The following is a 12259-nucleotide window of genomic DNA, read 5'->3' as shown; positions in this document are numbered from 1 at the left end:
TCTGTAGGTTATTGTAGCATTGTCCTTTATTACTTTTAAACAAAAGGGGAAACCCCAACGGTAGGGGATCTTCAATTCCCTCAGGTGCGTTGTAAGTGGCCTAATTTCTCTTCTTTTGGTTAATGTCATTTGGCTGAGGTCTGCGAAAAATTGTAGGGCATGGCCCTCAAATGTAATGGGGGCTTGTTTCCTGGCCGCAGATAAGATACTTTCTTTTTCTTTGAAGCTTGTAAATTTGAGGATGATGTCTCGTGGCGGTGCTGTGTCTTTAGGTGGTGGCCGAAGGGCTCGATGGAATCTATCCAGTTGGTATTCAGCAGGGGTTTCACTGTGGTTGTCCCCTCTCATTAATTCATTGAACAGCTTTTGAAGAAAGGGCAGCAAATCCGCAGATTTAATGGATTCTGGTACGCCACGAATCCTAATATTTTGGCGTCTGCCTCTGTTATCCAGATCCTCGACTTGATCCTGTAGTTGTTGAATAAGAGCAGAGTTTTGGGTGGAATGACGGATCTGCTGATCTAATATTCTATCGGTGTGTTCCACTTCCTCTTCAAGATGCATAATCCTGTTGCCAATCTCAGTTATTTCTTTTTTAACTTCAGAGAGACTTGACTTTATCATAGAGCTTACTTGCGTGATAAAACTAGTGAAATCTTCCTTTGAGGGGAGTGACAAAATGTCTGCTTTTGTGAGAGTGGTGTCCCCTTCAGTTTGGCTTTCAGTGGTGTTTAAAGTGTTCATTGTGTCATGTAAAAGAGGGGGAGATTGCGGTGCAGAGCCTTCCATATTTTTAAAGAAGGAGTGTACTTTTGGTGGTGCTGGGTTAGGCCCTTTACCGGATTTATCAGCTCTAGGCCCTTTTCTTGATGCCATGAGAGGGGAATGCAATAAACAAGAGGGCGCTGAATATACAGCCCTTCAGAACAGTTGAACTGCAGGTTTCAGATAGCTCCGGTCACTCTTTAGCAGGTTCAGGTGCGAATGTTTTAGATTTAAGGGTTGAGTGGCATATAATCTGTTTCTCCGCTGCGGCCTCTCTTTGCAACAGTAAAGATGGCGCTTAGTGTGAAAAAAGTTTTATCTGGGGCCGCAGTGGAGGAGCGCGGCAAATCATATATATAATGTCCCCTGTTATGCAGATGATTTATCTCCTTCGGAGCATAGGTAGGCTACTGAGGGCAGAGATATAGATTTAAGTGATAGTCCCCTGGCATTGCCTGTGATGTTAGAGAAAGTTCACTCACATGTTGCGGTTGGTGGACAGTGATGTCCGTCTTTTAGTCCATCTGCCTCCGATTCAGCTTAGGCTCTGTGGGACTTCCAGATGTCGGGCGGACCTTTGTCGTGCAGCAGGGCTGGTAAGAGGAGACATAAGGTGAGCCGGAGCCTTGTTGCGGTAATTTCAGAGACCACGTGGTCGGCTGTTCAGCTCCGTGTCGGCTGTGTGGAAAAGCTCCGTCCTGCTCTCCAGCCGGTTCTCTGGTTGTCAGTTGGTGTCCAGATGTCATAGGTTATAAGATCCAGGCCGTAAGACTCTTTTCCCTGTCCTTTAACTGCCACAATGACCGACCTCACTTCGGAGCTCTAAAAGCCTGCGTCCATCTTGGCACAGGCTAGCTCCGCCTCCACCACAAAAATATTTCTTTATAACCCCCTACTGACCAAGGACATTAGCAAACTGGGTACTGGCAGACAGCTGCCAGTACCCAAGATAGCGGCAAATAGGTAGAGGGGGAGGGTTAGAGAGTTGTTTGGGCGGGATCAGGGAGGTTGGGTGCAAAAGGGGGGATCCAACACTGCATGTACGCATGCGCGAAACGCGTCAGGTGTCTATCTGTACCTACACCTGTCATTTGGCCATTTGGCTGAATAAAAGATACTAAAATCAAGTTTTGCTGTCTCCGGGTCTCCTCCTTCATTCCCCCTGGTGGGATTTACCTTATATATATATATATATATATATATATATATATATATATATATATATATATATATATATATATAAAGCCTTATTTTAGTACTGGCAGACTTTCTGCCAGTACTTAATATGGTGGTGACAATTGTGAGGTAGGGGAGGGAGCTGTTTGAGGGGGGTTCAGCGAGGAATCATGGGGTGGGATGTGTCAGGTGGGAAGTTGATCTCTACACTAAAGCTAAAATTTACGCTACAAGCTACCTAATTAACCCCTTTACTGCTGGGCATAATACAAGTGTGGTGCGCAGCGGCATTTCATGGCCTTCTAATTACTAAAAAGCAATGCAAAAGCCATATATGTCTGCTACTTCTGAACAAGTGGCTTCACATAGTAGCATTTACAACCATCTGTGCCATAATTGCACAAGCTGTTTTCAAATAATTTCAGTGAGAAACCTAAAATCGTAAAAAATTGAACGATTTTTTTTATTTGATACCAAAATGGGCCTAGATCAATACTCTGGGTTGTCTACTAAAAAAAAAATATTTACATGTAAAGGGTTATTCAGGGATTCCTGACAGATATCAGTGTTAAAATGTAACTTATGATTGCACCTGGTCGGATCATTCGCCCATTCAGATGATCATGAGCTCTCCTACTATCTTGTCCTCCAGACCCCCCTGGCAGTTACCAGAATTTCTTCTGAGTGATCTGGGCAACGTTGCCTACCTCCAAGAAGAAATTACACAATTCTTACTTATCAATGATAATGGCGCAGTGGGGGACTATTCTCTAAGGCGTGCGCTAAAGGCTTTTGTGCGGGGCCTTCTGATGAAACTAAAGTCTAAATATAATAAAACACATGGTGGCTCCCTGGCACAATTACATATAGAACTCCGTAACCTCACAGCACAATACAAACACACGCTTGATCCTGAGGTCCTTGCTCGCATAACTGAAGTTAGGTTTGCAAATCACTGGCTTAGAGGCTTCCAGACTTCATTGGCAAATGCAGAAGGTAAAGCAACTATATTATGCCAAGGGTAACAAAGCGGATCGCATTCTAGCCAACAAATTGAGGCAGCGGACTGCAGATGCCCACATTCCGTACATTAAAACGCCTGATAGCGTTGTGCGCCTTCCCTCTGATATTGGTAAGGCATTTGCCAACTATTACTCGAATCTATACAATCTGAAACATTCTCCGGATACCTCTTTGCCTACAACTGAAGCAATACAGGGGTTTCTAGACACCTTGTCCCTTCCGACATTTAAGGAGGAGCAGAAAAACCTCTTAGATGCCCCTATTAGTGCTTGAGAGGTGGTCCATGCCATAAAGGCCTTGAAATTTCACAAGGCCCCTGGGCCTGATGGATATACTGCCCTTTTCTATAAAAAATGTAGCCTCTCCCTCTTGCCAATACTTACTAGAGTATTCACACTAGCCAGACAATCGGGTTCTCTCCCCTCTGAGTTCTTGGAGGCGACAATAGTGGCCATACCAAAACCAGGTAAGGATCCCAATGCCTGCGAGAACTTCAGACCTATATCACTAATCAATATCGATATAAAACTCCTGGCAAAAATCCTAGCCGCCAGACTTAATCATAGCCTCCCCTCACTGATAGGCTGGGATCAAGTAGGCTTTACCCCTGGACGAGAAGGTCCTGACAATACCAGGCATAATTTAAATATTTTTCTAGAAGCCAAACGGGCGAACATTCCATGCACAACCCTAGCCTTAGATGCAGAAAAGGCATTAGATCAGGTAAATTGGCTTTATTTATTTGAAGTATTACGAGCATTTGGTTTTCCATCCTACTTTCTTTCCTGTGTAGGAGCGTTATACTCCTCTCCTTCGGCAAGGGTTAGAGGGCTGGGATTCCTCTCACCCTCATTTCCCATCACGAATGGAACGCGACAGGGATGTCCCTTATCACCCCTGATATTCGCACTAATAATGGAACCATTGGCCGAAGCAACTCGTTCTCCTGACAGTATCGTTGGTGTGGATACAGCTGGTATACCCCAGAAAAGCGTCTTATTTGCAGATGACCTTACTGTTTTCTTGGGTACCCATACCCCATCCCTTTCGGCTTTTTTTTGGGCTTCTCCACACTTTTGTTGAGATTAGCTGCTATAAATTGAATGTAAACAAAACAAATGCTTTTACTGTCAATATATCAGAAAGGGATTACACCGACCTTACGAAAAGGTATGCATTTAATTGGTCACGGCACAAATTAAAACACCTAGGGTTTTTTTTATCCTGGAACATATCTACTATAGTCGAAACCAACTTTTACCCACTTCTAAGCTCTTTCCAGAAGTGTGTAGACCGATGGAATGGCCCGTGCATTTCCTGGCTGGGCAGGGTGGCAGCCTTTAAGATGACTCTACTACCTAAATTAACTTACCTGTTCAGAACCTTGCCAATTCCAATTCCCAAATCCCTTATTGGAAAATTTCAGATGCTATGTAACAAGTTTATTTGGGAAAAAAAGGGCACCCTCGAGTGTCCACCAGAATCATACAGCAACCAATGCTTAGTGGAGGTGCAGGTGCCCCCAACTTGGCTTTGTATCATGAAGCATCTAGACTCGCTCATATTCTTCCCTGGAACTCTAATTCCTCGGATTGCAAGTGGTGGGGGATTGAACAGGCCTCTCTGCCGGACTCGCTCTACCTTTCGGATATCCTCTGGATTCCTAAACATGTCAGGGTATCTCTGGATATTAAAAATTACATTGTTGTTTCTGCTTTACACTTTTGGAATAAAATTCGATCTCTTCCCTAAATAGCTCCTCACCCCTCGCCTAGTCAGACCCTCCCGGGCATCCTCAGGGCTCTACGCAACTCACACCCACAACTATTGCAATCGCATGGTATTGCTTCTATTGGAGATCTTTTTCCGAACTGACAACTTATCTCACTGTCAACTTTTCGAGCAACATATAATCCATCTCTGATATTACAGTTTGAATTTTGGCGCCTTAGAAGTCTTTTAAGAGCGTGGGGGTTTACTGAACTTCCAATGCGCGTCCACACTAATTGGGAAAAATGGTGGGACACGGCCAAAAGGATACCTAAAGCACTGTCAATCTCCTATCAAGACCTGCTTAACCTGCAGGTTTATTATAAATCTGCTTATATTATTTCATGGGAGAGATCCCTTGGGTTCCAAGCCTCCCAAGAGGAATGGTCGTTGGCTATCTTACTTACCAAAAAAGCCCTCCATTGTGTTACTCTACTAGAATTATACCTTAAAAGTTGCACTCAATGGCACCTTACACCTCTGAGGCTCTTCAAAATCTCCCCTCTGAACTCGTCTCTCTGCTGGAGAGGTTGTGGATATGTGGGTTCACCGGCTCATATATGGTGGGCCTGCCCAATGCTGCTTCCCATGTGTTACATGCTTTCTAAAGGATGTTCAGACCTCGATTCTAACTTGTGGACAAATCCAAAAAAGGTTCTGTACCACCTGTCCTTTGGGTCGGCTCTTACCCCCAACAGCTTGATTAGCATATACCTGATGATGGCAGTTAAGCGGTCTATTGCCCGCCTGTGGAGGCAAGCTGCTATCCCCACATGGAATGATATCTCTAAAACCATGTCCTACCTGGAGACTATGGAGTGCCCTATTTTTACCTTCAATGATAAAGTACAGCTTCACTGCCTGGCCTGGGAAGGGTGGGCAAAAATAAGTAAGAATTAAGACGGGGACTGTTGCTACCCCCCCTATACCTATCGGTTCCCCCCCCCGATGTTGTTCTTCCCCCCCTTTTTTTTCTCCCCCCCTTAACTCTGGCTGGCTGGCATAGATTTCATAGCATTATTTACAATTTCCCCCTTATCCCATTCTTTTCTCTATATCTTTCTCTAAATGTAGAGAAATCTTCCACTTACTTATTTCATCCCAGCAATACTTTATATACAAGAAAGTTAATAAGTTTTTCCTTATATAATAAAGAATAAAAAAGAGAGGTTCTTCATTTAGGGTCCACGAGTGGCCCTTTAACATTACTGTTTATCTACTTTATTTTATGTTCATTGCAATGTTGTGGTCCATGAGTGGCCACTTAAACCATTTGGTGGATATTCTGTTTGAACAGCACCCACTGCTTTTATTGAAAGTGCAATTTGTCATTTATATTAACTGTGTAGTTATCAGATAATGTTTTTGGAAGCCTACCTTGTAACCATTTATTTTACCGTATACTATGTAATGACAATCACTCATGGTTTGTTTGGAAAAGAATCTAAATAAAAAAAAAAAAATGTAACTTATGCAAATAAAAAAAAAATGGTTTGGAAACCATTGCTACTTGTACTTGTGCCCTATAACTTGCAAAAAAAGCAAAGAACATGTAAAGAGTATTTCTAAACTCAGGACAAAATTTAGAAACTATTTAGCTTGGGAGTTTGTTGGTGGTTGTAGACGTGTAAGAAATTTTGAGAGTTAAAGTGTGTTTTTTTAAAAAATTTTCATCATATTTTATCATTTATTTTATAGTAAATATACATGTGCAACGCTAAAAATTTCATTTAGTTTTCATTAGTTAAATTAATCATTTCGTTTCGGCAAATTAGTTTAGTTAAGTTTAAAAAAAAGAAAAATTTTGGCAAATTAGTTATGTTAAGTTAAATCTTTTTTTTCGGATCTGTTCGTTATTTCGGATCCATTCTTTATTCATATTCATTATTCTATTCTAAGGTTTAGCACAGAATAATGCATATGAATAAAGAATGGATCCGAAAAAACGAAAGGATCCGAAAAAACGATTTAACTAAACATAACTAATATGCCGCCGATTGCCGAAAAAAATCTATTTAAAACTGCCGCAGCCACCCACATCGCCGACACTAACTAAACTGATTAACCCCTAAACCGCCGTTCCCCGACATTACCAACTCTAATTAACTAAACCTATTAACCCCTAAACCGCAGTTCCCCGACATCGCGAACACTAACTAAAACACTAAATAAACCTTTTAACCCCTAAACCGCCATTCCCAAACATCGCCAACACTAACTAAACCTATTAACCTCTAAACCGCAGTTCCCTGAAATCGCTAACACTAACTAAACCTATTAACCCCTAAACCACCATACACCCACATTGCCAACAGTAACTAAACCTATTAACCCCCAAACCACCACCCCCACATCGCAACAACCTAAATTAAACTATATTAACCCTTAAACCTAACACCCCTAATTTTAACATAATTAAAATAGAGCTAAATTAAAGTTAAAATTATTAACTAACTACCTATTTAAAAATAAATACAAATTTACCTGTGAAATAAAAATAAAACCTAAGCTAGCTACAATATAACTATTTACTAACTACCTAGTTAAAATAAATACAAACTTACCTGTGAAATAAAACCTAAGCTTAAACTAATAAAACCTAACATTACTAAAACTAAAAAACCTAACATTACTAAAAATAAAAAACCTAACCTTACTAAAAATAAAAAAAACTAACATTACTTAAAATAAAAAACTAAGATTACAGAAAAATTTAAAACTACAATTGCAAAAAACAATAAACACTAAGATTACAAAAAATAAAAAAAAACTACCATTACAAAAAATAACAAACGAAATTATCCAAAACAATAAAAATTATTCCTATTCTAATACTCAGTTTAAAAACAAAAAACATAAAAACCCCAAAATAAAAAAACCCTAATCTAAAATAACCTACCAAGGGCCCTTAAAAGCTGTTTTTTAGTTTGGTTTATTTTATTTTGTGGTTTGGGGGGGTTGTAATGTTAGGGGGTGTTTGTTGTAATTTTTTTAGCAAAACAGCTGTTAACTTTAGGGCAATGCCGTACAAAAGGCCCTTTTAGGGCCCTTGGTAGCTTATTATAGTTTTTTTTTTTATTATTTTATTTTTATTTTAGGGTGTTTTTTTATTATTATTTTTTAAATGGGGTATTAGAATAGGAATACTTTTTATTGTTTTGGATAATTTTGTTTATTTTTTGTAATGGTAGTTTTTTTATTTTTAGTAATCTTAGGTTTTTTATTTTTCGTAACGTTAGTTTTTTTTAGTTTAAGCTTAGGTTTTATTTTAATTTCACAGATAAGTTTGTATTTATTTTAACTAGGTAGTAAATATTTATATTGTAGATAGCTTTGGTTTTATTTCTATTTCATAGGTAAGTTTGTATTTATTTTTAATATTCAATACATGAAAGGGTGGTGTCACAGGCCAAGGGAGTGGAGGTGTTTCAGTAGGAGAGAGTGGTCAACAGTATCAAAGATAGCAGAGAGGTCAATAAGAAGTGTCAAGAATTGTCTGATGGCTTTGCCAGTGAGCAAGTAATTTACAATTTTAGTGACAGTGATTTTCATAAGCAAACATAGATGAAAAATGCATGTGCTTGGAGACAACAGTGATATTGGTAGGCAGATCAAGTGCTTACTAAGGGCTAGATTACAAGCATTATTTAACACATTGCACTCACGATAACTTATTCCCCCATAGAACTCAACTGTGCAAAAAATCTCTCAAGTGCGCTAACCCAACATGAAAATATGAATATTTCATATTACAATGTCCTTCACATAGCAGAATGTTTTATTTATATATATATATATATATATACACACATATAAATACATATGTACACATATACATACTGTACATATATATCTTTAGAGATGTACAGTATATATATGTATCTCAATATTAAAGCCCTTTGCCTTTTTTTTCTAGCACCTCATATCTTTGAGCCTTTATAACTTTTGTATGCAATATTATTTTGTAATTATTTTATTAGATGGTGTTATTATGAGTGTAAGTACACTTTGTTATGTTTTGTGACATTTCTTTGTTTTGCGAAACCGTTAACCAGAGCTCTGAGGTTGCGGTAACCCATTGTGTATTAACTTCAATTGTGCTCAAATGATCGCGCTTACTTTCAACTTGCAATACGAGCGAAAAACCCAACATGTACTAACAACCGCAATAAACCTCTTTTCACTTGCGCATAAATGTTAGCGAACTCGTATACTAGCCATAAACGTTAACATTATTGTAGTGATAACTTGTAACAGAAGCCTTACACTTCTATTTGTATCTGCACTGCTGCAATTTTTAATAAAGACTTATATATCCCTTTAATCAAACACTTTTATTTTTTAAGTATGTGATGATCCATATGTTGTTAAATTATCTTATATGCTGAAAACAAAATACATGTTTTTTACTTAAACAATTTTTTGGGGGATTTATTTTAACTTGCAAAAAAGTGTAAAAATATGTTACACAGCAAAAGGTTAACCCTATATGTTTGTTTTTATTTTAATAGTATGACAACATTTACTAAGTTCTGTCTTTATTCAGACAATAAAGTAAAATGTCTGAACAGAATTACATATTGATATAGTATCATATAATACAACATTTTTATTTGTATAGTTTGTCTCTGACAAGCAGATGACATGACACATCCGAACATAACATGAATAATGTTTCTTTTTCAGGAAATCAAAGAGAAAAAGGCATTCTGCCATTCCTATGTGCAGGGCCTTGTGAACGAAGCTGCTGACATCAGTATGAAAAATGAATCCCTGCAAAAGTTGTGGCCACAGATGTTCATTGAGCTTGTCCGAGACGCAGTGATTGAAGTCCGAGATAAAAACTCCTACATGAAACAGTGCTTGCAAAGAATATCTGAACAAAAATAGCAGAGCAAAGCTGTTGATTATTATGCATAGCTTGGCCAAGGTCTTCATTATGTGTCACAAAGAAATTTCAGCGCAATTTTGTTCTACAAAGAACAAACTCAGATTTGCTGTAAAGAAGAAAACTTTGGCCATTTCTGTTTTTGACTAAAATTATTTTTTTTCTCTCACCCTTCTTGAAATATAAAAGCATGAATTTGTATGACCAGATAGTAACACTATATTTTGATCTTTTATTTCCAACTGATATCATTTTAATTGACAAAAAAAACAAAAAAAAAAAACAATGTTACTAATTTTTCAGCTTTTTGTTGATTCAGACTGTTGGAAGACATTCAATATTCAATGTACAGTATTTAGCTTTTTTAAATTTTGTTTTTAAAAATGTAATAAATCCACTTTTTTACTCCCAGCTTGAATAATTTTGAAATGTCCATTTATTGTAAAAACGTCTAAAGGCTTTATAACATAAATAATTAGTTCTGTGTACATAATTACAAACAATTAGTATGTTTTTAAAGTTCAACGTTTTTTGCAATCTTTTTTTGTCTTGTACTAATCTCATTACAGATGTGTCCCTGCCATAGATGACTAATGTATACTTCAATTCACTTTGTATTGTCTTAACTCTCATCTATTTCATCTAACATTTGACCCCAAACTACTGTTTCAGTTTACATCACATAATGGAAATAACAATTTCTGTATATTACCTAAATCTAGTCTGATCACTACCATTTGTTCATGTACTATAGATCTTAAATTATTGTATTTCAGCTACAGGCAATTGCTACATATATCTAAGGAATTAAATGCTCAAATTAACTGTAAAAATTGTATCTTTTTGATATTTTGTAGCTTTGAAACCAAACCCATCACCCATAATGTTGTACCTGGGATCTTGCAGGTGGTTAAGGCCTGATAAAATTTTGTAGCACTTGAAATTCTGCTGTAAAAATGTTGTGGTCAATGATTTTGCCATTGATACAAATCTGACGCTAAGGGTTTTAGATTCAGAATAAAACTAAAGTATATAATATATAAAGTTTTAAGTCTAAATCAAACTTGCATTTAATATGGAACTATATTTACCCCAGGTGTCCCTCCTTCACACTATGAAACGTCAGGATCGCCCCTTATTGAGATATTACTGTGTATATATATATATATATATATATATATATATATATACAGTAATATGTCTTATTCTATAAATATTTGAGTATTATCCATTTATCTTGCAAAAGTAGAACGTTTTTCAGAATACTACTCAATTTAAAAAATAAATAAATAAAAGTATAATTTAAATTGCATTTTATATTTTCCTACTTGGGTATCCACATTAAAATGCTGCCAAGTATGTGTGTGACAAAGGAAATCTGTATTAAATCAACTAGATTTGCAGTTCTTATTTGACAAGTAAAAAAATAAAATTGATGACTACCATGTTTTTGTTTGCCCCTTGCAGTATGCATAGCTTCTGAAAAAATTATTTACAATTTTTTTTCTAGAAACAATGTTACTTTCCTTCTCTATCCTGATCCCTATCTCTTTTTTTCCTTTCTTACATTCCTATGTCCACTTCCTTTTTTTGCCCACAGGGGTACTTTGCTTCACGGTATAAGCACCTCTGGCATGACATACAGGTAGGTGATCACCAGTGTGTTAAAATAATTTCTAATGACCCGTGGAGAACTACTACCTTGTAAGTATTAAACATTTTGTAGTGTCACTGCAGAAGTTAGGAAGCAACTACTATTTAAAATTTCAGTAGCTCTCATCCTATTGGCTGATTTGAATTTGAAGAATCAAATCATCCAATAGTAATTCAAGGGACGCCATCTTTAATCTCGTACCTTGAATTCACTATTCAGTGTACAGCGCAGATCGTACTAAGAGGATCCTTCACACTCCGTGGCTCTGCGGTCGCCAGTCTTCAGTTCCAGGGTCGCCGGTCTTCAGTTACAGGGTCGCTGGTCTTCAGTTCCAGGGTCGCCTATCTTCAGCTCCATGGTCATTGGTCTTCAGTTCCGCGTTGTCTTGTTCATGGAAGAAGAAAGAAGAGGTCACTGCTTGGAAAAAGACTTCATCGCCTTGAACAGAACCTTTCCCCGCCGGACTTAAGCAACTGTGAGTACCAACCTGGGGTTTAGACTTTTTTTTTTGGGGGGGGGTTTGTTTTATTTAGATTAGGAATGGGCACTTCTTAAAAGAGCTAAATGCCCTTTTATGGGCAGCAAAAGAGCTGCATGCCCTTTTATGCGCAATTCCAATACAAATGCCCTTTTCAGGGCAATGGGTTGTTTAGGTTTTTTAGTGTTAGGTTTATTTATTTTGGGGGGTTTGGAGGGTGGTGGGTTTTACTGTTGGGGTGGACTTAGATTTTTTTGTAACTACAAAAGAGCTGTTTAACTTAGGGCAATGCCCGGCAAAAAGCCATTTTAAGGGCTATTGGTAGTTTAGCATTAGATTAGGGGGTGTTTTTATTTTGGGGGGCTTTTTTATTTTCATAGGGATTAGGTTTAATTTTTAGTAATTTGTTTATTATTTTCTGTAATGTTAGATTTTTTAATTTTCTGTAATTTTAGCTTAATTTAAACTTATTTTTTAATTTTTTAAAGTAATGTTAGTTTTTTTA

At 37.5% G+C, this 12259-nt stretch overlaps 1 protein-coding gene across 2 annotated transcripts in view; it reads left to right on the top strand.

The window, feature by feature from the left end:
* The window catches only part of LRRC49 (leucine rich repeat containing 49), a 334467-nt gene extending 323398 nt beyond the window's left edge, over positions 1–11069 (top strand). For both annotated transcript variants that reach the window (XM_053717544.1, XM_053717545.1), the window contains one exon: positions 9421–11069. In XM_053717544.1, coding sequence (XP_053573519.1) covers positions 9421–9624 — 204 coding nt within the window. In that variant the 3' untranslated portion in view covers positions 9625–11069. The remainder of the gene's footprint in view (positions 1–9420) is intronic.
* Positions 11070–12259: the final 1190 nt, after the last annotated feature.

This window comes from Bombina bombina, chromosome 6 (genome assembly GCF_027579735.1).
Source record: "Bombina bombina isolate aBomBom1 chromosome 6, aBomBom1.pri, whole genome shotgun sequence".
Taxonomy (NCBI): Eukaryota; Metazoa; Chordata; class Amphibia; order Anura; family Bombinatoridae; genus Bombina; species Bombina bombina.
This window is presented reverse-complemented; position numbering and strand designations above follow the sequence as displayed.